The sequence below is a fragment of the Pleurodeles waltl genome, chromosome 9, assembly GCF_031143425.1.
Source record: "Pleurodeles waltl isolate 20211129_DDA chromosome 9, aPleWal1.hap1.20221129, whole genome shotgun sequence".
Taxonomy (NCBI): Eukaryota; Metazoa; Chordata; class Amphibia; order Caudata; family Salamandridae; genus Pleurodeles; species Pleurodeles waltl.
This window is the reverse complement of record NC_090448.1, coordinates 903956496-903980623: the sequence shown is the minus strand read 5'-3', so window position 1 is coordinate 903980623 and position 24128 is coordinate 903956496. Positions and strand designations below refer to the sequence as shown.

Sequence of the window (24128 nt, the reverse complement as noted above, 5' to 3'; positions counted from 1 at the left end):
AGGCCTCGCCCAAGTTTCTGTTAGGAAGAGACAGTCAATGTGGAGAGTAAGAATGAACATAAAAATAGTATTCAGAGAAACAGATATACAAAGCAGAAAAGTAAAAGAATATCAGTTTCAATGCGAAGACTCTTTGTGACCCTCCTAACCTAATCTGTATTTTAGATGAAGAAATAAACAGACCAGAAGGAAAAGTAGTAGTGACAAACAGTCTGACATGTCCAGTATAATGGGCAAAAAAAGCTGTTTATTACAACAACAAAAAATAGAAAAGATAAGCCTTTGGTTAATTAGTCAAACAAAATATTGTCAGGGTTTCACAAGACAGCTGTAGTCTACAAAGTATAGCCACCAATGGAATTGTCCGTTGATTACCCACGGCAAACTGTACATCTTAGTGTCTACTGAATACTTTCTTTTAAGTGGGTAACACATCGGTAAGGCTTTGCTGGCAATAAGAATCTTCAATAAGATTTTTTTTTTTTTTTTTTACAAACTAGCTACAGTCCACGCTCTGAATCATCTTCTGTTTACTTTTCTTCTTGGCTCTGCTTCGCATCTTCAAGAGCAGAGCGTAGACCTAACTTCTTCAGTTCTTCCACCAGATCTCCGTTTTGATGCATCTGGAGAAGTATGTCACAACCACCAACAAATTCACCATTCATATATACTTGAGGGATGGTGGGCCAGTTAGAATAGTCTTTAATTCCTGCATGAAAAGGAAATGCCAGTTAGGTTATATACCCTTTAAAGTTTTAAAATGCAGCACAAATATTTTCCCTTCACTGTTTCAATGTTAGTAGTCAACGACATGGGTTAACTTATTTTAAAATTACAGATTTAAACTTGTGTACAAAATAAAGTCTTGATCGCATCACAGGAGCTGGACTCAGCACTCTACATAAAAAATACCTTTGTGTGGCTACAAAGATTTGGTTGTGTGGCCATACTAAAACAAAACGTCTTTTGATTTTATGACAAGGGCTAGATTCAGCACTTTACAAAAAGAATACAAAAAATATGTTTGTGTGGCCAAGACGTATTACGTAAACAAACTCACTTCAGCAATGAACATTTAGGAGAACCAAAAAAACAAAAAAAAATCTACACATCACCAAAATGTATTTGCTAATAAAACTGAATTCCAAAGACATTTTTCTCACAAGTAGTCAAACTGTAACCACCAGTTAAAACCACTGTATTTTCAACTATCTAAACGTTGCTAAAGGAAGATGACTACTAAAACATTATGAATAAAACCTGCAGTTTTGAACAAGTTCAGAGTCCTTTTCGTTCTGAAATCTAGCACCAAAGTGGAGGCAGTCGAAAAGAGGGCAATGATGGGGATATACCAACAGTTGTCTCATATGTTTTATGTCCATTCCACATTTTATACACGGATCAACTTGTAATTCGCTAACAAGCCTCAAAATCGTCTAAGGGCACAAGTAAGGGGAACAGAAGAAGCTGCACTATTTCGCTTTAACACTCCTATTATAAATTATGTTTTTGCTCTTCTAATCAAAAGGTGTACATTCCCTTATAGCTAGTTTACTACACTCATGGAAAAAGCAGAACTCATATCAATTATATCTATAGACTAGTCTGGTGCGCAGGTAATCCACCTAGTCAATGTTCCATAACAAATGTAGAGCTGCACTGTGCTGCTAATCACCACCAAGACCGCACTTATGGAGACTTCACCTCTCTTACCCAACATGAAAGATCACCAGATTACCTTGTGGCTTTACACCAAAGGGACCAGTGGTCTTACATCTCACCATTCATTGAGTTACCAAAAGCCTCATCTGGTGAGATGCTCCCGCACATTATAAACTAACCACAAGACAGTGTTAATAATGTCTCGAAAGCAGTCTTCTAAGAACAAACAAACAAGACTCATGCCTATATGCAATAAACATCTGTTTAAGACCAGTTCAGTACCATCTACTATTTGCTCAACAAGCATGCCACCTCGTTGTGGGTGAAATCATTTTTAATTTGCTGCTGTCCTAACTTTCGTATTTAATAAGCCATGTAAAGTGCTGAATTTGTAGAGTTTAGTCGAGCTCAGACTACTAAATTATGAACTAACACTCACCACAAAAAATATAAGAGTGTGGCTGCTACCAGTCTATAAAACAGGATACCAGCAATTATGCAATTCAATAATATCTAGGATTTTGTCATATAAAAACGTTCTTCCTTGAATAAGTGCAATCAAAGCCCTGTTCACAGGAGTGGATTTAGTTCGACAACTTCAGCTGTGTCATTTAGTAATGGATTTTTACGAACTACATAACTCTAGTCCCTTTTAGTAGGAGAAAGAAAACCCCTTGCACAATCTCCCTTCTACCAGGAGCGGTCTCCTAATTAAAATAAACCTTCTGTTTGCAGGTGAAGACGCACAAAGTCTAAAACCTCAACTCAAAGAGTACACCTCGGTTGCAAAAATATTACGGTAATGTAACTTTGACAGGTAAAGCTGGAAGAAAGAAATCAGACTTGACAGTAAACTCGTAAGATATATATGTTGCCAAGGGGGAGCAACCCTCTGGTGTCCCATGCAGCTTATATGCATCTACATTTGAATCACGTACTGCATGGTCAGGATTGTATTTATGTGTTCAATGTAGTTTTCAGTTAATTTCCCTTGCGAACTGTAGCTGTGGGGTTGCTAATTCTGAAAAATCTTGTAAATCCTGCAGTGGCAGCGGCGGGCATGAATTCAAAAAGTGGGAAAATAAAGAGACCGATCGGCAATGATAACCTGCTTTTCAGCTATTCCTTATGTGGCTATGGGGTGTTTTGGATTGATAATGGACAAAACTGAGATCAGGAACTGCAATGAGGGCCTTAACTGGGGAGAAGAGTTTTATGTAGCACATCTCTTTAACAGTAAGTCGTTTAGCAAAATGTTGGCATCGAGTAGTTAGTTACACTGGTTTACTAGAGTATTTACTATGCTGTGACTTGTCAGAAAGCAGTGTGGATCACCGTGGGTGTTGTCAGCAGTGGAATGATTTTGTTTGTCTAGCAAAACAAGCAATGGCGAAGCCAACAAGGCTGGCTTTAATTGACATGAAAATAAGCGTAACCCGAAAAGCTACTTTCACGAATTAAATACACAAAGTTGTTATATATGTGCTGGCGAGATATACCTAAAAAGGTAAAATGACGCAAGGAAGAGGGTCACTGGGGACGCCAGAGGAAGTTTGCAGGGAAAGGCAACAAGGAATAGCATTGCCTAAAATGATCAAGCAGCAGAAGATACATTTTATGTGGTTGCTTACATTATGCACTGCCACAAACAAACATTTTGGGGAACAGGGTGCAAGTGTACAGAAAGTGATTTGATTATTTCCAGTCCGTGCTGCACGTTGTGATTTCACACAAAAGCGGATAACAAAATTCATGTCTGTATGTAAATTTTAAAAAATATATAATGAATTCGTTTTCATTTCAGTGTCTCATGGGGTAAGAGAAGATGTGGGGAAAAGGGTAACTGGAAAACATGTGGAGCCACAAACGTTTAAAGCTGAAAATAGAAGTGTGAAGCTTAGAGAGGAACACAAATTACGTCAGCATTTATCTTAAACTGAAAAAGCATAGTCAGTAATTGCAGAACGCACAGTAGTTCACAATCTAAATGACCATTTCCGCCCCGCCTTGCAGTAGTTTTTTTCGATGCACATTGAATCGCGAGATCAGCTTTGAAGGAGCAACATGCGTGCAATACTTATCTCCTCTGCACAGATCAAGTCATTCCTGGAAAAATTGTGCTGCCAGTCTCTTGAAGTAAACCTTCTGTTGTCAAACAGCAAGGGTTAGTGGACTCGCCAACCCAGAAGCCATTCAATTACAGACTGTTCTTCCCTTTTTACATACATTACCTCAGAGCAGTTGCAAACTGTTGAGCATTCCTCTTGAGGGGGTTTTACGGGCTTGAACATTCAAAAGAGGTAGCACAGAGATAACGCAAAATAATTGTATTGTCCAGTGAATTTTATTTAACAACAGAGTTGTGACTTATCCTTCTTAAGTTCTATTCTTTAGTAATAAAGCAGTATAATTTTATATTGACCCTCAAGACGCTACACAAATATGGGGGCAGCAACTTTATTTATGTGTCGCAGCTTAAGTGTGGAGTCTGGTTTGCACAGCAGGGCAGACGGTTCAGTTCAATGTACGGTCAGTGAGTCGTTCAAGGAGGTGGCAGTGGTGGCAACAACGTGTCTTTGAGGCAGAATATCCTTCAGCAAGCACAGACACAAGTTGATCAGCACCACAATAAAGGCTGGCCCATCAGGCAGCATCATCATGAAGCAGCAGAAACCACAAGGGAAATAAAGCATGTCAAGGTCTGTGCTTCTTGAGCACCTAACAAAAGAGAAAAGCGAGTCATGGAGGGGACGAGAAGTACCTTAGGTCCAGAGGCCCATCCCAAAGGTTAATAAACTTCGTCCTAGGTCAATGGCAGCTGGGTTGCACAATTATTATCCTCTCGAGGTGAATGTAATCTTTGGGTAAGAGTTCTGCTATACTCAGCCATGATAAGTTGGGGGGGGGGGGGGTCTCCATTGTAGTTAGCTTTTCAAAAGGCAGATATTTTCACAGCAGCAAGTGGAGCACTAGGGCCTGTAGTTCTAACTTTGAATAAAGGTGTTTTCATCAGGCAAAGCAGACCAAGCCTTTCTCCTTCAGGTTTCAGTAAGAGCTTGTCCCTACCTTTGGAGGATGATAACTATGAATCAAGCCTTTCATTTGTTCTCCTTCAGGTATCAATAACATCAAGTCTTTCCCGTCACAGAAAGACAACTAAGAACTATGCCTTTCATTTGTTTTGGTACCCAGAGCTCCTTAAAGTAAACAGGTGAACTTGCACATCTGGATCGCAAGTTAGCTCTTATGCAGAAACATTTGCAGTTTGGGGTCACTCCAACTGACCACTAAAACTAAAAGCTTCACTCACACATTCGGGGCTGAGGGATTCAATCAGTACCAAGTTTTTGTCACTGCACGTTTTACTTCGCTTCAGAGAGCAAAATGTGCAGAGTCATTCTGGTTGCCCTGGTGGTGCCACATATTTTGGTGTTTGTCGGTTATCTTATCCATCCCTGAAAGACTCCAGCCAATTAGAGGCTGTTGCTGGCTCATCTTTTAACGGGGTAGAAATAGGTGACTTTGCCAATTAACCAAGAAATACTAATGTTTTCTACTTCAGTTGATTCATTGCGATATGGGCATTCATTTTCAAACTATATAAAATTGTACAGACATAACACTTTTTCGCAGGAGCCAACAGTATGCTCCAAGATACAGCATTTTTTCTGTTGGTGACTGGGTGAAGCAGAAGATAACCAAATGCAATCGGAAAACATTGGCAGAAAAGAGGATTTACAGCAAGCAAGAGGCGTTCCTTGCTCCTCCAAACTTTGGTTCATAAAGCATGCATGACCTTAAAAGCAAGGCACATTCACTGAAAGAGTAATTTCAAAAAGGGACCAAGTCAAGATTAAGGGCCACACATACGAAGATCCAGTTTTACGACTCGCAAACTGCGAGTCTCAAAACCGGATGTACAACAGTGTCACTGACCTAGTCTGCGATTCGCAATGGGGTCGCAAATTACCTACCTCATGAATATTCATGAGAGAGGTCACAATTTGCGACCCCATTGGGAATGGCGGCACTCACAGGGATGGTGGTCTACTGGTGTCAGCAGACCACCATGTCTGTGTCTGCTTTTAAATAAATAATTTTTTTTGTTTGAATAAATGCAGCCCGTTTTCCTTAAAGGAAAACAGAATGTATTTCGAAAACAAAAATGAAAAGTTTTCTTTTGATTGTTTCAGAGCAGGCAGTGGTCCGTGGGGCCACTGCCTGCTCCGCAAAAATGTTTTTGCATGCATTAACAAAGGGGAAGGGGTCCCATGGGGACCCCTTACCTTTTGCGAATGGTTTAGCACCAATTTGAAATTGGTTCTAACTGTAATTGTTTTGCGAACAATCATACATACCATTTGGACTAGGAATTATGAAGGGACGCCCTTGACCCGCCCCTTCCTAATACCGAATTGCAAAACCCAAATTGCAATTCAGTAAAAGTTACCGAATCACAGTTTGTGATTCCCAAAATCCCCAAAAGCATTTTTCAAGTCCAAACGGGCCGATTCTAAGAATCGGCCCCTTTGCGACTAGAAAAATGCTTTGTAAATCTGGCCCTAAGTCACAGTATAGCAAAAAACTGGCAAAACAAACAGATCACGCTTTTAGTACAGACTGCTTTTGCCAATGGTTTTAACACTATAATAGTTTATATACACAGCATATTTTACACGGTAAAGATTTTGAACTGGAATTGACTTCACTAAGTACAGGGAAGGTGAAGAAGTCTTGGCTGAGCTATTTGGCATTCCGAATATTTGCATGGTACATTTGAGCTGAGTCGCATTTAGTTGTCCTGCTGAGAGAGTTTAAATGGGGCACAATTCAGAGCTACGGTGCAGAGGCTGAAGGCAGTGTGCGTCAGGGAGCCATATCAGTGTTCAAATTACACACTCATCCTATTATTGGCCTCTCTACAGAGTGCATATTGTGATGGCCACATATGTACCATTTGAAATTTCGAATTCTAATTCCTTGCAACAAATACATTGCTGTTGCGCATTTGTATCAATCTGTCAGCAACTCTCACAGTGCCCCCACACTTGATGAGGAGAAAGGGAAGGTTCTCCTCTTACTGGCAGACCCATTTCTTGCAAGGTAAGCCAACGAGAGGAGGCAAAAGGATCTTTCACCAGTCCCTTCCTTCCCCAAGCCTCCAAAAAGCACTTGAGCCTTTCTGCTTCTCCACCTCGTCACCCAATGTTTCCGCCACTGCAGGCAAGCCCTTGCTGGCTGTTGAATGCATATGTACAGGGAGTGCAGAATTATTAGGCAAGTTGTATTTTTGAGGATTAATGTTATTATTGAACAACAACCATGTTCTCAATGAACCCAAAAAACTCATTAATATCAAAGCTGAATATTTTTGGAAGTAGTTTTTAGTTTGTTTTTAGTTTTAGCTATGTTAGGGGGATATCTGTGTGTGCAGGTGACTATTACTGTGCATAATTATTAGGCAACTTAACAAAAAAAAAATATATACCCATTTCAATTATTTATTATTACCAGTGAAACCAATATAACATCTCAACATTCACAAATATACATTTCTGACATTCAAAAACAAAACAAAAACAAATCAGTGACCAATATAGCCACCTTTCTTTGCAAGGACACTCAAAAGCCTGCCATCCATGGATTCTGTTAGTGTTTTGATCTGTTCACCATCAACATTGCGTGCAGCAGCAACCACAGCCTCCCAGACACTGTTCAGAGAGGTGTACCGTTTTCCCTCCTTGTAAATCTCACATTTGATGATGGACCACAGGTTCTCAATGGGGTTCAGATCAGGTGAACAAGGAGGCCATGTCATTAGATTTCCTTCTTTTATACCCTTTCTTGCCAGCCACGCTGTGGAGTACTTGGACGCGTGTGATGGAGCATTGTCCTGCATGAAAATCATGTTTTTCTTGAAGGATGCAGACTTCTTCCTGTACCACTGCTTGAAGAAGGTGTCTTCCAGGAACTGGCAGTAGGACTGGGAGTTGAGCTTGACTCCATCCTCAACCCGAAAAGGCCCCACAAGCTCATCTTTGATGATACCAGCCCAAACCAGTACTCCACCTCCACCTTGCTGGCGTCTGAGTCGGACTGGAGCTCTCTGCCCTTTACCAATCCAGCCACGGGCCCATCCATCTGGCCCATCAAGACTCACTCTCATTTCATCAGTCCATAAAACCTTAGAAAAATCAGTCTTGAGATATTTATTGGCCCAGTCTTGACGTTTCAGCTTGTGTGTCTTGTTCAGTGGTGGTCGTCTTTCAGCCTTTCTTACCTTGGCCATGTCTCTGAGTATTGCACACCTTGTGCTTTTGGGCACTCCAGTGATGTTGCAGCTCTGAAATATGGCCAAACTGGTGGCAAGTGGCATCTGCACGCTTCACTTTTCTCAGTTCATGGGCAGTTATTTTGCGCCTTGGTTTTTCCACACGCTTCTTGCGACCCTGTTGACTATTTTGAATGAAACGCTTGATTGTTCGATGATCACGCTTCAGAAGCTTTGCAATTTTAAGAGTGCTGCATCCCTCTGCAAGATATCTCACTATTTTTGACTTTTCTGAGCCTGTCAAGTCCTTCTTTTGACCCATTTTGCCAAAGGAAAGGAAGTTGCCTAATAATTATGCACACCTGATATAGGGTGTTGATGTCATTAGACCACACCCCTTCTCATTAAAGAGATGCACATCACCTAATATGCTTAATTGGTAGTAGGCTTTCGAGCCTATACAGCTTGGAGTAAGACAACATGCATTAAGAGGATGATGTGGTCAAAATACTCATTTGCCTAATAATTCTGCACTCCCTGTATATGTATCAACAGTGTTGGAATGAAGGGGGACCCAGACAGATCTGGGGGCCATTATTGAGCCAGATTGGGAAACCATCTAACCCCAGTGAAATATGCAGAGAACACGACAACTCCGCAGCGCCCACATGTTAACTGCTTTCTGTTCCGAGAAGCAATGTGACTTTCTTATTTAGGTTTCAGACAGGCCCTCGAACTATGGCCCAGCAGCCCCACTTCTGTTCAAGAATTATCATGGCAGGGAACTATCTGGAACCCCACAGACCCGGATACCAATGTAATGGAGAGAGACAAAGGCACACAGTTTATCACTTCACAAGTACTTAAAAATTATGATTTGGAGGCAAGCTTTTAACTTTATTCAACCCCTGCATACAGGAGATATGCATTCACTGTAAGAATGTCAGACTTATCATTCTGAAGAGTATTTGCACAAATAATTTAAATGGCAGTTCTGATTTATTTTTATTCAATTCTTCCATGACCCAATTTAGGGTGTCAGAGCGCTTTACAACAAACGCACACATCATATATTGAAAATTAATTATACAAGGTGTAAATCAATATACATGAAGGTACATAAGACAGTGAGGGTTTCTAGTAAGTCACACACGGTCTTTACTGGTAGGGATTCTATGTTAAGAGTGCACGACTAGGAATACACAAAGTCAGGAATTAAAACGTAACACAGTGCTTGGGTTTTTCTGTACTAATAAGTTTTTATTACTACATAAACAAAATAAATCCTTTTCAGCATCTCTCTAATAACAACAGATTGAGAAAAAAAAAAACAGTAAGTTTCTATAGTTATGCCTTGCAGTTTGCATGCAGGTCCTTGATACCGGTTCATAAGTCACTGTGCTATATTAGGTGGATTGCAAATTATGAACTACAAGTAATAAAAAGGATCTCTGTGGAAAAAGCAGCAACCCACTTACCTATCTACATAAAATGAAAATCTGTCATCTGCATGTTACACGATGTGCTTTGCAAGGGACACATTATTCCTCTATGCTACTTTATGAGATGACTTTAAAGTAGCTTTGTAAAAAAACGCAGCAACATCAACAGATACATAGGTGAATGAACATCATACTGACAACAAGCATTTGAATCACAAACTAGAACTAGGGTAATACATTTATTTTTTGTGCTTTTTAACAGCCAAAAACAAACGAGTGCAGTCTACCTAGTGCTATACGTTACCTCATATTTTTGTACTTGGGATGGAAGGGAGACATTTGGCGATCACAGGCATTCGCTAGTACATGGGTGTCCAATGTATGTGAAGCCAGTTCTGTGTCATATTTTTGTGAGAACCACTAAGTAAAGACTCCCTTCAGATCAGAGTTATTCTACTTAGGTATATTCTATGGAAATGAATAGCAAACGCAATTTACGTACATATCAGATAAACTCAAAGGGCCAAATGTATGACCATTTCCTTTTGCGACACAGACACATTTAGCGATGTCCAATGGGGACGCAATTGACCTGCCTCATAAATATTCATGAGGCATGTCGGAATTTGTGACCATTTGGGAATGGGCAATAACGCAGGGATGGTGGCCTGCTAGGGGACAGCAAACCACCATGTCTATGTCTGCTTTTAAATAAAGCAACTTTTTTTTTTAAATATAAACAGCCCATTTTCCTTAGAGGAAAACAGGGTGTGTTTCAAAAAGAAAAATGAAACATTTCTGATTCATGTTTTATGGATAGGCAGAGATCCGTGGAAACATTTTCACTACCATTCACAAAGGGGTAGGGTTCTCCTGGTGACCCCTTCCCGTTTACAGCTGGCATACCACCTACATGAAATAGGTGGTAAACTGTGATTGTTTTGCGACTGCATTCCTATTGCAAAACAATCATACATCCCCCTGCGACTCACTGTTAGGAAGGGACATCCTTGGCACGTCCTTTCCCAATAGCGACTCACAAACCTTATTTTGCGAGTTGAGAATAGGTTACCAACTCGCTAAATAAGGTTTGCATATGCCAGAGGCCATTTTAGCGGTTGCAAATGGGCAGAATCTCCATTTGCAACTGCTAAACACGGTCGTACATCTGGCCCAAAATTGATATACAATCAAATCACACTGTAACAGATGTCAGTAGCAAGGTTGCATCATAGTTATTAAATTTTAGACACAAGATTCACAAACAAATTCCCATTTTAGACACCATATTAGCATAAAAAAAGACAAAAAGGCAAGTGCCATGAACAACTACTAAACAGTTAATATGTACCGCAACACAGCAGACATTTTACGGCGTAGACTGCATCAGCTAACGGCCGCGTAAAGTCAGTCGATCATACTTCGAGTCTCCCGAAATAGAGGGGGGGAAAAAAAGCAAGGGAGCGGGGGGTTGGAGGGTAGACGCCTCAGGAAAGAAAAACATTTTAAAAAATAAAAACACAGTACAGTGGCAGAGCAAAAGGTGTAAAAAAAAAAAAAAAAAAAAAAAAACAAACACTACAAAACATGGTGGAATTATAACCTGCATATGAAAGGCATATCGCAGTATGTCCTGCAGCTAAATGTCCGAGTCAATTTGCACACTTAAGATTACTCAGGAAATGTATAAATATGAGTAGCTGCACAGTAGTCTAAGCAAATGCCCAGATTTACTGCAATGAGAATCAGTTACACTACAGCAACAATGTATTTGAGGCATGGGTGTCTGTGGGACTAGGTAAACACTTAACATTTTTACAACTCCAAAGTGTGTTAAAAACACATACTAAGTACAGTGCTCACAATAATTACCCTGTGTATTTAGCAAGTAAAGGTAAAGAAGTAGTAAAACTACTTTATTCAGTGCTGCATGACCATCAAAGTGCACATAAGTATGTTACATTTCAAAAAATTCCACAATGTAAGCATAAAACTCATAAGTAGGGAAAGATATAATATAAGTAGAAATTTGTCTAGTAGGGATCATTAAACAACTCAATCCTTTGAAAATATCAAACCCTAGGGAGACGTGCATCTTCCCTCAATTACCAGAAGTCCCTGTCATCAAGTATACTGTTTCAGGCCGATCCAATCCAGTAGCTTAAAATAAAACTTCCCATTTAGATGTTTATCCTCCTGAATTAAGAAAATTTTAGCGCCTGCACCAGAATGACAGCAAGAATCTGCTTATTGAAAATGCTATTGCCTCTGATGTATCATATTTTAGAATTATTAGGGCCTGTTGATGGTATATTGTGCCAAGCTGCAAGCAGATTGGGCGAATCAATCTTCTTCTTTGTTCATTATACTCTGGAAGCATGAATAAAAAATGGGCTTCAGTCTCATTCGCCAGGCCACAAGCAGGGCATAAGCTTGAAGCAGTGCCCCCCTTCCACCTACAGGTGAAAGAATTTAGGGGGAGGGAGCCTGACCTGAATCTTATCAACAAACTTTTGGCCAAGGCCTGGGTGATCCTATCAAGGTATGGTTCAAAACATGGGAAGAGCTTTATCTCCAAGAAACTGCTTGTCAGAGTGCCGTGAGTGCCTGACAAAACTACTTTCTCATTTATAAACTCCCAATATAGTTTTTTTAAATATATGGATATCAGTTTTACATAGACAATCAGGCTCATCCCCAAATCTATTCAGATTCTTTCACTGAGCCAGTCTCACACTGACTTCATCCAGGATATGCAGCAGATGGTAGCTGGAGTAATCAGGTCCCTTAATGAGTCCCTATAGTGACTCAAGTTTGTCAGTAGACCAAAAGCGGACACAGTAAGCAAGAGGCCTCAGAGTTGCCAGGTTCGCCACTCTGCATAAATTTGAATCAACGCAGAGAGGAGTTAATGGGATACCCAACTGTATTTTTAAAAGTTTCCTTGTAAATGTATTTTCTGCAATAGTCAGCCAGTCCAAGTTGCTGCACCCCCACAGTTCACCACCGGACATGGCAGCTCCTTACGCCTTTGCTCAATGAACTGCTAGCGCTGGAGTAACAGATCATGAGCTGGTTGCATTATAGACCCTAATGATAGCGTTCGAGCTGTGCTTAATTACTAGAGAGGACTTGGATAACTGGGGGAGCCATTTTAGATTACTGGTTAATTTTACCCACAAGTAATCAAATGATTCAATTCTTTCCAGTATTTTGCCCCCTGCTCTAATTGGTCTTGACTTGGTTCCGCTCTGTCCAAAAACCATATATTTTGTCTTCTCCACATTCAACTCCAATCCTCCTGAGTTACAAAAGTTCATACATTTTTCAATTAAAACTTGGAGCCCCATTGGCGATCTGGAAATCAGTAGGGAATCATCAGGGACTTTCACGCTGTTCAATGAGGGGGCATCATTCTTGCAGTTGCAGAGTTCCTTCGCCACTTCGTTCACATAGAGAGTAAATAAGGTAGGGGCTAGTATGCACCCTTGGCGAACACCACGTCTGACAGCAATCTTATTTGTTAGTTCACCCCTTCCTTTCACCCCCGATGGGCATAACTCATTGAGTGTAACCTTATGATAAATGTAACCAGGTTTGATGGAATCCCCATGTTCGACAGAACTTGCCATAGCATATTGTGTGGGATGGAGTCAAAAGCAGCCTTAAGATCAACAAAGGTTACATAAAGCTTCTGACCAGCTAGTAACACATATTTCCAATATAAACAGACCAACCGAAAGACTTGATCCGTAGTATTAGTCTTAGGGCAAAATCCTGCCTGTAGCGGGGGGTCAAGATTTTCTTATCATCTACTCACACAAGCAGTTTCTCTAGGATTTGTCTTGCAAAGGTTTTATGAATATTATCAATGAGTCTTGTTGGTCTATAATTGGAAGAGCAGCTGGCATCCCTTTTTTGTAGATCGGTATAATATCAGCACCCCTCCAAGACTCCAGAATGTTCCCTCCCCTTGATATTGAATTAGTCAACAGATTTATATAGAGGCTCCATATTAATGTCTTGGATTTATATGGGTCTCCAGGGATTTTGTCTGGGCCAGGTGCTTTGGCACAATTTAGGGCGTTTATTGCTCTGAGTGTGTCAGCTATACTGAACTCTAATGGGCCAGACTCCTCTGTTCCACCCTGCCCACAGACAGTTCTCCCTCTGTGCACTACAGCCTCATTATGCTCCTTCTCCAGAATATCAACTTGATCATACAGAATTGAAAAATGGGAGACCCAGCTGTCTGGATCTATGTGATAATGGAGAGGGTTTTTATCATCCGATCCTGCTATTGGTGCCAGCTTCCAGAAAGCCTGTGAATCTCTCATTTCTACTGCTTTTAGCATATCACGCCATACTAAATCATCCCTCTCTTTTTTTTGCTGATTGAAGTGTTCTATCATATTCCCGCCTGGATTCCATGATACCCTCTCTATCTCCCACCCTTAAAGCCGTTTTCAAGTTTGATTTAGTGTTTTACAGTCTACATTAAACCAGGTGGTTGTTCTTTCCCTTATCACCTTCCCATGACCATACCTAAAAAATAGTTTGTTTAATTTAGTGAAAAGCTTAGTGTATACTTCTAAAATCGGGATATCTAAGAGGAGATGACCCTCGTAAACAGAGAGATGAGATACAAAAAAGGTCATATATCTCCGAGTGCAGGTTCCTATTGGCCACCATGACGGGCCAAGACAGATAGAAGCCATTACTGGCCACAACAGGCTCAGAGGTCGTCATCTCATAAGCAATGTTAGCTTTCCTTACTGTGTCCCCCGTTAGCATCAAAAAGAGAGAATTGTGGTTGCTATCCAGGTGGTTTTCACCTATCATACCTCCTAGAAGGCCCCACAGTCTAACGTCTAATAGGATGTAATCAATGACAGTAGATTGTGAGCCCCTCTTAAATATTTTAGCCATCGCAGAATCGGATACTGTGCGCCGTTACAGGTTCTAGGACCCCAACTGGCCACCATTGAAACTAAATTGAGGACAGAGGCTGAATGATTCTTACAGGGGTTCCCAGCCATAGATGGAATATTCCAAAATGTATCTTGTGAAATAGTGACCTCTTTCAAGAGGAGGGACGGCTCGAATGTTGTGTTGAAGTCACCAGTTACTATAATCTTTATCCCGGAATACAGATGTTCTAATGCCTCCTCTAATAGAGATAAGGGTATACTGGTAGTATCCGATATGGAAAACTAATCAGTAGTGTAGGTCTTCCTTTTGGAACCCTAATGGGTAAATGTGAGCATTAATTTTAGAGCGCTAATGAGTAAAAGTGAACCATCAATGTGGATTAGAATGTTTTGGACATTTTATATTTAACTCAAATTTTGGAGAATTCTGTTGCTACTACTTATGAAAGCGCAGTTGGAAACAAGCTACTGACAAATGCCTGTAGTGCGGAGAGAGAAAGGTGCCCATGTGATTAAGCTAAGAGCCAATGGAGCTTCTTACAGATATGCCATTCAGGGTGGTGTAGCAACTGTTACTACAGACTGTCTATCTGGTAATATCTAGTCTCAAACTTAGTTTTTTCTGGAAAAGTGAAGGAAAGAATTAAGTCAGATACTCCTGACAGGCACTGGGGTGTGGACACACAAACACAAAACCATAGAAATGTAGCAGTTATAGTTATACTTAGCTCAAAAGAAACTATAACTCCTGCCCTGAAGTACCTAGAACTTAAGCCCTCGGCATGCACTGATAATTACCTCATTCATGACATCTTCTATGACATCACTGATAATATCACTGGAACATTTGTAATAAAATAATTGATATAAAAACTGCATGAAAGTGGTGTGAGTTATAGTTACATTAGGGCACGAGCTATATTTACTAGAGATAACTATAACTGCTAAATGTCTATATTTTTGCGTGTGTAAAACCCCTGAAAATCCCTGTAACCTTTGGTTTATCAGTGGAGCTATATATACACACACACACGACAGCGTATTTGCAAAATTATGAGGTGTTCACTCCAGTGCAAGTCACCAAATGAAAATCAACCAAACGCGTTGCAACGTGACACACGCCTTGATCGCAGGTTTAGTGTAATAAAATAATAAGCTGGGTTGTTTTTTATTTGGTGACTTGCACTGGAATAAACACTTGGTGATTTTGCAAATACACTGTCCTCTAGTGCGCGTCTGCGGACTAGCAGAGTGTTCTGGATCATTTACAGGTGTCTCGCCCGTACGGGCACCGGAGTTGGAGGGTAATAGTGACGGAACAAAAGTGGCACATAAATCCATTCACATAGACAATTGTAAAACTAAAGATTAAGTGAATGAAACATTCTCAAATTTAGATTCACTAGAACTAAAAGAACTTAAAAAAAAAATGTTCCTCAAAAAGAATTTTAAATAGTACAAACATCTCCAAACCCCTGTTGAGAACATCTACTAGGTCAAAGAAAATCATGGGACGTCGGTCATATTTTCAAGGATAAAATGATAAAAATTTACATCAGCTGCTTCACAATAAGTACTGTGGAATCTAGACCAATGTATTTAGCACAAATACCAAAATTAGCCCTTCATCATATTTTGTAAAACCTTTACCATCGTCACTCAATGAGACCAGCCACTCTGTTATCTTTCCTTTCAGAACCCGAGCAAGACTACCATAGCATAAGTTACAGTCCCAGACTTTAACCCGTTTAGTACAGGCACACTACCTCCCGGTGCGGGGCACGACCAGTGGCTGACACGAGGGAGGGGGTTAAAAAAATAAATTAAAAATCCCTCGGATGCATCGCACCCGAGGATTTTTTATTCATTTTTTTTAAACCCCCTGGGAGACACGGAAGATCTTCTGTGTCTCCCCCACCGCCCCTTTGTGACGTCTGACGTTCGGGAAGGCCTCGTGTGAAATGGGAAACTCTCCCCTTTCACACAAGGCCTTCTTGAACGTGTTTCCTGGCCCTCGATCGCAGCACTAGACACCAGGGATTTCACTTGGGTGGGGTCGGCCCATTCGGAAAACGGGCCACACCCCCCTCCCCCTCCGGGGCATATTATTTCACATGAAGGTAGGTGTCTCTATCTATCTATGTATGTATGTGCCCCCAGGAAAACCAGACCCACATATAAAAGTGATCTCTGTATATACATTTGCCACCAGTTGTCTTGCAGTTGCAGCTTGCGTCTTCAAAGCAAAGCACATACTTCAACTGAAGCATTTCAACTGGAGCTTTTAGGCAGCAATAAAAAAAGTCAAGTAAGTCTTGTGATTATGTTTCTGCTAGAAAAGGATCAGACTTTTGTCTAGTGGCAGTTTTAGTGCCATAAAGAAGCGCAGAAGGTTTATATGCCTACTATAAAGAGCAAATGTGTATTTTATGTAAATAGCCGAGTACAATATTAAAGTCAGCCATTACCTGCGCTATAATACAAATGAAATGTATGTGCGGGGTGGGGCAGCTTTTGATGGATGGTAATGAGGGAATCCGAGGAGGAGGACATGGGAGTGGGAGCACCAATAATGATTGTTGGGCTGGGTGCAGGTGGTGCTAAAGACTGTGACGAATGGTTTGTGACAAGGTGTTTTTTGAGTGTCTTGAAAGAACGTGCTGATTGGGGGAAGAAGCGCAGGTAAGGTGACCTCTACTGTTGCACGTATCACACACACACCGGCAATTTTGTGACTGTCTACGTAGGCTGGTGTTTTAGAGCAACAGTTTAGCCAGTAGCAGAGATGGCATCTCATTGGATGACTGCTGCTGACGCCCTCACTCTGGTTATAGAGGGCAGCTCTGATGAAGGAACAGAGACTGAGACAGCAGATACTGAGAAAGCATCTGAAGGATAGGACAATGGCGCAGACTCTGGAAGTTATTTTTCAGTCGGAGGAGTCCCATTCGATAACTCCTCTTCCAGTAACTATGAAGGAGGTGATGGGGACAGTCCTGCTGTCCGTTCGCAAGCACAGTCTGTGCAACGGGGCAATAGTGGGTTAGCCCAACCCAGAGAGCAGGTGAATGTGGCGGCAAGCACAGAGAGAGAGTGCTCTCCTGGGAATGCCCCAATTTAGTTCAGCCCCAAATTCCACCACCCAAATCTTATTGTGGAGACATCAAAATTATCTATCACAAAATAAACTGGTTTTGTAAGGCAGGCACCTGTACTTTTGGTCCTGGGCTCGGTGGCAATATAGGGAAACATCCTAAACCCAAACATTTCTGGAAACTACACATCCAGGGGGAGTCCACAGAGGTGTGACCCAGAATACCCTGCAAAGCTGAAATGTTAAATAAAAACTATTTTTATTGCATTTCTGTCACACAAACTACAGGAATATGCTGGGATCCACAAAATTCCTACCACCCAGTGATTCCTCACCTGTCCTGATAAAACCACTACTCCACTTGAGTGCCTGTACCTAGTGCCTGCGTCAGGAATAGATCACCCCAGGGTCAACAGTTGTCTCATGTAAGGAACAACATTGACCGCTGTGTGATCTATTCCTGTCGCGGGCACTAGGCCTACCCACACAAGTGAGATACCATTTTTATCGGGAGACTTGGGGTAGCGCTGAGTGGAAGGAAATTTGTGGCTCCTCTCAGATTCCAGAACTATCTATGACCGAAATGTAAGGAAAAAGTGTTTTTTGGCCACATTTTGAGGTTTGCGAAGGATGCTGGGTAACAGAACCTGGTGAGAGCCCCACAAGTCAGCCCAGCCTGGATTCCCCTTGGTGTCTAGTTTTACAAAATGCACAGGTTTGGTAGGTTTCCCTAGGTGACAGCGGAGCTAGAGCCCAATATCTACAGCTAGGCACTTTGCAAAAACACGTCAGATTTCAATGTAAAAATGTGATGTGTCCATGTTGCCTTTCCTGTCGCGAGCATTAGGCCTACCCAAGCAAGTGAGGTACAGTTTTTATCGGAGACTTGGGGGAACACAGAATAGCAGAACAAGTGTTATTGCCCCTCGTCTTTCTCTATATTTTTTCCTTCCAATGTAAGACAGTGTGTAAAAAAGATGTCTATTTGAGAAATGGCCTGTAATTCACATGCCAGTATGAGCACCCCGGAATTCAGAGATGTGCAAATAACCACTGCTTCTCAACACCTTATCTTATGCTCATTTCGGAAATATAAAAGGTTTTCTTGAAACCTGTTTTTCACTCTTTATATTTAACCAAATGAACTTGTCTATACCTGGTATAGAATGAAAACCCATTGCAAGGTGCAGCTCATGCATTGGGTACCTAGGGATCTTGATGAACCTACAAGCCCTATATATTCCTTCAACCAGAAGAGTCCAGCAAACTTAATGGTATATTACTTTCAACAATATGACACTGCAGGAAAGGGTTACAGAGTAAAACGTGGAGGAAAAATTGCTGTTTTTTTTCAGCTCAAATTTCATTTTTTTTTTTTTTTTTCAGCTGTTATTTTTTGTAGGAAAACCTTGTAGGATATACACAAATGACCCCTTGCTGAATTCAGAACTTTTGTCTACTTTTCATAAATGCTTAGCTTTCCAGGATCAAGTATTGGTTTCATACCCATTCCTGTCACTAACTGGAAGGAGGCTGAAACCACCAAAAATCATAAAAATGGGGTATGTCCCAGTAAAATGCAAAAAATGTGGTTTTCTGATTCAAGTCTGCCTGTTCATGAAAGCCAGGAAGATGGAGATTTTAGCACCGCAAACCCTTTGTTTATGCCATTTTCAGGGAAAAAACCACAAGCCTTCTTCGCCAGCCCTTTTTTCCCACTTTTTGGAAGAAAAAAAAAAACGAACTTTTAGCTGTATTTTGGCTAATTTCCTGGTCTACTCCAGGGGAACCTACAAACTCTGGGTACCTTTAGAATCCCTAGGATGTTGGGAAAAAAGGGGGCAAATCTGGCATGGATAGCTTATGTGAACAAAAAGTTATGAAGGGCTAAGCGTGAACTACCCCAAAAAGCCATAAAAAAGGGCTCAGCACTGGGGGGTGAAAAGGCCCAGCAGCTAAGAGGTTACAAATAGATCAGGTTGCATCCCGAATATCAGAACACGTTCTGTACAGTATCGAGCTTCCTCATTCTTGAAAAGTCCTGGAGAGTTGTGTTGGGGCTCAGTTCTGATGTTTCATATAGGAACTATATTCTTGTCACCTGTAAATCTAGCTTCATGGCCAGAAGTAGCATGACACTTGCAACTCTCAACATAACTGATTACATCCTGGACTCTAATTCTTCATGCTCGGATCTATCAGGAGCATTTGCAAATTAAAAAGGTCTCTGCTTTACTGGGAATCTTTAAGGGTAGAAAGGGGTTAGACAAAGCAGTGCTGAGCTGGTTTGGGCCATATGTTGAAAGCAACTTTAATAAATAAAAGTGTCAAACTCCCTCACAGATCTCTCTTTGCTCCAGTAAGGCATCACTCAAGGATCAATGCTCTTTCCCACTTGTTTCATTCTTAATTGATATACTGGAACATACAACAATAATGCAGATCCTATGTAGAGCACTCTGCCACCCACTGAGCCTTGTCCATGCTATATGAAACCACTAATTAACAAACAACACCGAATATACCCATAATCATACAAATTCGAACACGTCTGTGTGGAGGGATGAAGAAGGATCTGGCAGCATGTCCAAGAGATGGCAGGAAGTCTTTTAATCATTAAATAAATGTCAACATCAGTTATTTATTGTGTATTTTTATATTGTGCAGACCACAGCCACTAGGTCAGCAGAGATTATTTTGTAAGCACCAAATATCTAATGTAATACAGAAGAAAAATAAACAATGTTTCTTATTTATTTGCTAAGTGTAAATATATATATTTATATTTTTTAAGAAATAATTTGTGTTTTTCTGCGAAAACGGCTAACTTTCTCTCAATGGGCAGAATTTGAGAAGGACTGAAGGGAGATGGGGCAGACTACAGAGGCCTGGTCTAGCGAGTCTTGTAGTGGTCGAAGTATGGGAACTGTGATGTTGCATGCAGTGGGGGAAGAAATCAAAACAAAGGGGGGGCTAAAAAAAACAAAATATTCTGTAAGTTTTTTTGGCCTTTCACCAGCAGGTAGCTACATACAAAATAATGTTCAGCTTAAATGAAAAATAGAAAAGTTGTTACTCAGTGGGAAATGCACTATAGAACATTTTGAAACCTCTTTTAGTTATTACACTGCAGAGGTCTGTGTGTAACCAGAAGGCCACAGAATTAATTCTTGGTTAGTGCAGCGGAGAGTAGTGACTTGTATTTTTAGTGCTATGAGGGCACAGCCGAAGGACAGAAACCCTTGTAAATAAGCAAGTCATTATTTTAAGTTGGCATTACACACACTATAAAACAGACTGCTACAAAATGTGTAAAAAGGTTTTAGATAAAATGGTGCTTCAAAAACATACACTTTAGTAATACCTAGGCTGTATGTAATGGATTTTTTTTCACAATACTTTCCCTTCAACACTGCCAGGGGTAGTAAGTGCTATATAAATACAATTAAAAGCACGTACTTCACAGCTTTTGCACTACTACTTAAAAAGAATAAACCTCTTCCATTACAAAACTTTGAGTGATTGAACAATTATAGTCAGTACCAGCTCACAAGCATCCTTGACATTTACAGATTACCCTTTCCATTTACAGATTAGCTCATAGCAAATTTTTGCATTTCTTTCAGGCAAGCAGGGACCTTGGCAGAAAGGGTTGTTTAGCTTCTCTGTCCAGCTTTGGTTTCACAGCACAGGAGACTCACTGAATGACACTTCAGCTGAAGCATTTAAACTACCAAAAGTAAGCGTCCCAAGGAACTGTCATGTTACAAAATGTAGGGGAGTGTTTTTTTCATAATTTAAAAAAGTATGGGTACTTCGTGCACCTCCGATCCCGCCCCCTTTGACCCCTGGTATCTTGTTTAAGTCGTTTTTGCAAACGCACAAAAAAAAGCACAACAGGAGGGACGAGAGCACTGTCACTCCCCGGGCCTGTTAAAGGCTGAAGTGTTAAGGTACAGTCAACCAGTAATAAGGCAGGTTGACTTAGCCTCGACATTACCAATCACATGCCATCTGGTTAGTAGTGATGAAATATGGGAGAGAAAGAGGAGGAGCAATGGCATGAGCCAAAGACTAAAAAAAATTTTTTTTTAAAAACACACGAAGGGGCAGTGATAGGAAAGGGACTCAGTTACGAAAAGCCTTGGGGCTTTGGTAGTAACGATAATGAGAAGTAGAGGCATGGGTAATGTAATAGTTGCGCCAGGGAGGAATGGACTGCGAGTGGACAGTGGACCATCAGCCCACAGAGTCAAAAATCCACTAACAGTGTGCCTACCACGTTCAACACTCACCCTGCCGCAGGTCCTGATTCTCCAGCACATTGTGGGCGCCATACTCGTGTACACCGTGCATGCGAAGAATCTGTACCACCGCATTACTAAATCCACACATGGGCTGGACAGGTGTGCCCTTGATGAACACCACCACCTTGTGCTGCTTCACCAGCGCTTCAAGTTCCTCCCGAGGCATGGTGGAGCCTGCGCTGCCCAGCCAGCGGACGTACAGACCGCCACAGGCCCATGGCCTTAGTGACACGCTCCGAGACAAGAGTGTACGGAATATGGGGGCACTCATGGCAGCCACAGACGTCGAGTTCAGATATCGGCAGCAGCTCTGAAGGGTCACCACCAGTAACTTGCAGTGAACCCAAACTTCGTCTCAACCTTAGAACTTCCTTCTCAAAACACCTATTGGCTGCCTCACGGGAGACCGCATTTCTATTGGACAAGAAAAGCTGTCAATCAGCACTCGGAACCACTTAAAATCTTTCAAACAGAGACATTGCCTACGTCTAGTAAGACACGGCCAAGCAAGGCTCCAATGAGAAATTAAATAACCTAGATACGAATGGCTTTCTACGGAACCGATCAGAGCTCTGACGCAACTCCCGTTCTGACACTTGAATTGATAGAGCGTAGACAAGACTGGAAGACTCCACGTCACTCTTCAAGGGTAGAAAGGAGAAGTGACGATCAGCGAATCGTTTTGAAATAGTTGTCATGATCGATTACATTTATATAGCTTACGTGTGTTTGTCGAAGGTACCCTGGTACGTGACAAGAAACACTTTCCAAAAGCACCTGTTTTGAACTGTGACCGTAGGGCAGTGGACTTCAAACCTTTCATGCCTCAACCCCTCAGTGGGGAAAAAAATAATCGCTCCCCCCGCCCCCCTCCGACTTTTTCACAATTATTCTATTAAGTTGTCAATGTTTAAATATGTCTAGACTTATTTAAACATTGCAGTTAAGTTCTGTCATCTTTTTAAAAACTCAATCAAACACGTTAGACAAACATACTGTTCTGGTCAGGCAGGACTTACTAACAAGGGTATCCACATTGTGGTTATTTTAAGTGGGCTGCAGGGGTTTTAAAAAATATTTGAAGTCCCTTCCCTTTTGACACATACTCCCTGCTAGGATATAAATGACAAAAGGTGTTAGTAATGGCCCATCACAGAGCGGTTTACTGCCTCTCACTTTTTCCCACTTAAAGTCCTATTATGAACATAATACTTTTTTTTGGCAAGAGCCTGGCGTCCCCTTCTGGATCACTTGAGGCCCCCCTAGGGGGGGACGCCCTCCCAATTTGAAGACCCCTGCCTTAGGGTGACAACTGTCTGTCGTACGTGAGTTAACGTACGAGGCCGGAGGGACAGAACTGGTCTGTCTTCTATGTTTAGGCGCCTCATGACGCCACAACCAATACGTAGCGAGGATTGTCGTGACGTCAGGGGGCGGCGCGGCGGAAAGGCAGAGGCGCGAACAAAGCGCGGTGTTGCGGCCGGCCGGCTGCTCGTGGGCCTTATTTCTTGTGGCAAGAATAAAAGATATTAACATGAAATCCGGCTCCCTCGCATCCTTCATACTTGCCACTACAAAGGGCGACGAGGGTCACAGCTTCTACCAAAGGCCCACGAGTGTAGCCCACCTTACCTGGTGTTTCGGGAGGCCAGTGGAAAGCGCTGATATCTCTTCACGTGAGACTACATGCAACCCCTAAGGCGCTGATGCTGCGATCTCCACACGATTGATTTTGACGACTCCTACCGTTCTGCGCAGCCCAGTAGCCTCCCATAGTGGATGCTGCACCTGTACCACGCGGTCCTTCCAAGTGTGGCGCCCGCTTTCCGGCCATGTCGCAGACAGGCCATATCTGCGTGCCTCCTCTCTTCCTGGACTCTCCTGGTAAGCCATGCATGAAGTGGAAAGGATGGCTGCGCGCATTTGAGAACTATATTATCTCAATTGATGGTCAGGGGTATAGCCCCGAACGGAAAAAGTCTTTGTTATTCGGACTGTTGGGGAAGGCTGGACAAGAGGTTTTCGATAGCCTGCCGGTTTATGTGAATCCCCATGGAGCCATAGCTCCACTGAATGAGTACCAGGAGGCTGTACGGCGGCTTGAGTTGCAGTATGCGGAGGAGTGCAACATCATGGTGGGGCGCCATAAATTCGCACTGCGGAAACAAGAGGAAGGAGAGACTATCGAAGAGTATATTGCATGTCTACGTGTTCTAGCTCAAGATTGTGAATTTGCATCGATGACTGATACGTACATTAGAGATCAGGTGGTGTTCTACTGCCATTCAAAGAAAGTGCAGGAACGTTTGCTTTCATGCAGGAATCCTTCACTGAAGGACGTAATAGCCATTGCAAAGGCAGTGGAACGCTCCATGGTATCTTCCAAGGAACTGGCGAACACTAGTCAGGCTTCAAATGTGT

General features: G+C 41.7%; 1 protein-coding gene across 1 annotated transcript; it reads right to left on the bottom strand.

Annotated features, from left to right (window-relative positions):
• Window positions 1-227: 227 nt before the first annotated feature.
• Window positions 228-22074, bottom strand: GLRX5 (glutaredoxin 5). Its single transcript, XM_069208254.1, has 2 exons — window positions 21696-22074; window positions 228-709 (listed from the first exon to the last, which is right to left on the bottom strand). Exons 1-2 carry the CDS (start codon window positions 21976-21978, stop codon window positions 531-533), a joined length of 462 nt encoding a protein of 153 aa, XP_069064355.1. The 5' UTR covers window positions 21979-22074; the 3' UTR covers window positions 228-530.
• Between the last annotated feature and the right edge of the window lie 2054 nt (window positions 22075-24128).

Excerpts from the sequence above, each read along its gene's own strand:
- GLRX5 (XM_069208254.1), bottom strand. The coding sequence starts at position 21,978 with ATGAGTGCCCCCATATTCCGTACACTCTTGTCTCGGAGCGTGTCACTA. Across the intron at positions 710-21,695 it reads GAATCAGGACCTGCGGCAGG|GAATTAAAGACTATTCTAAC; the intron begins GTGAGTGTTGAA and ends CTTTTCATGCAG.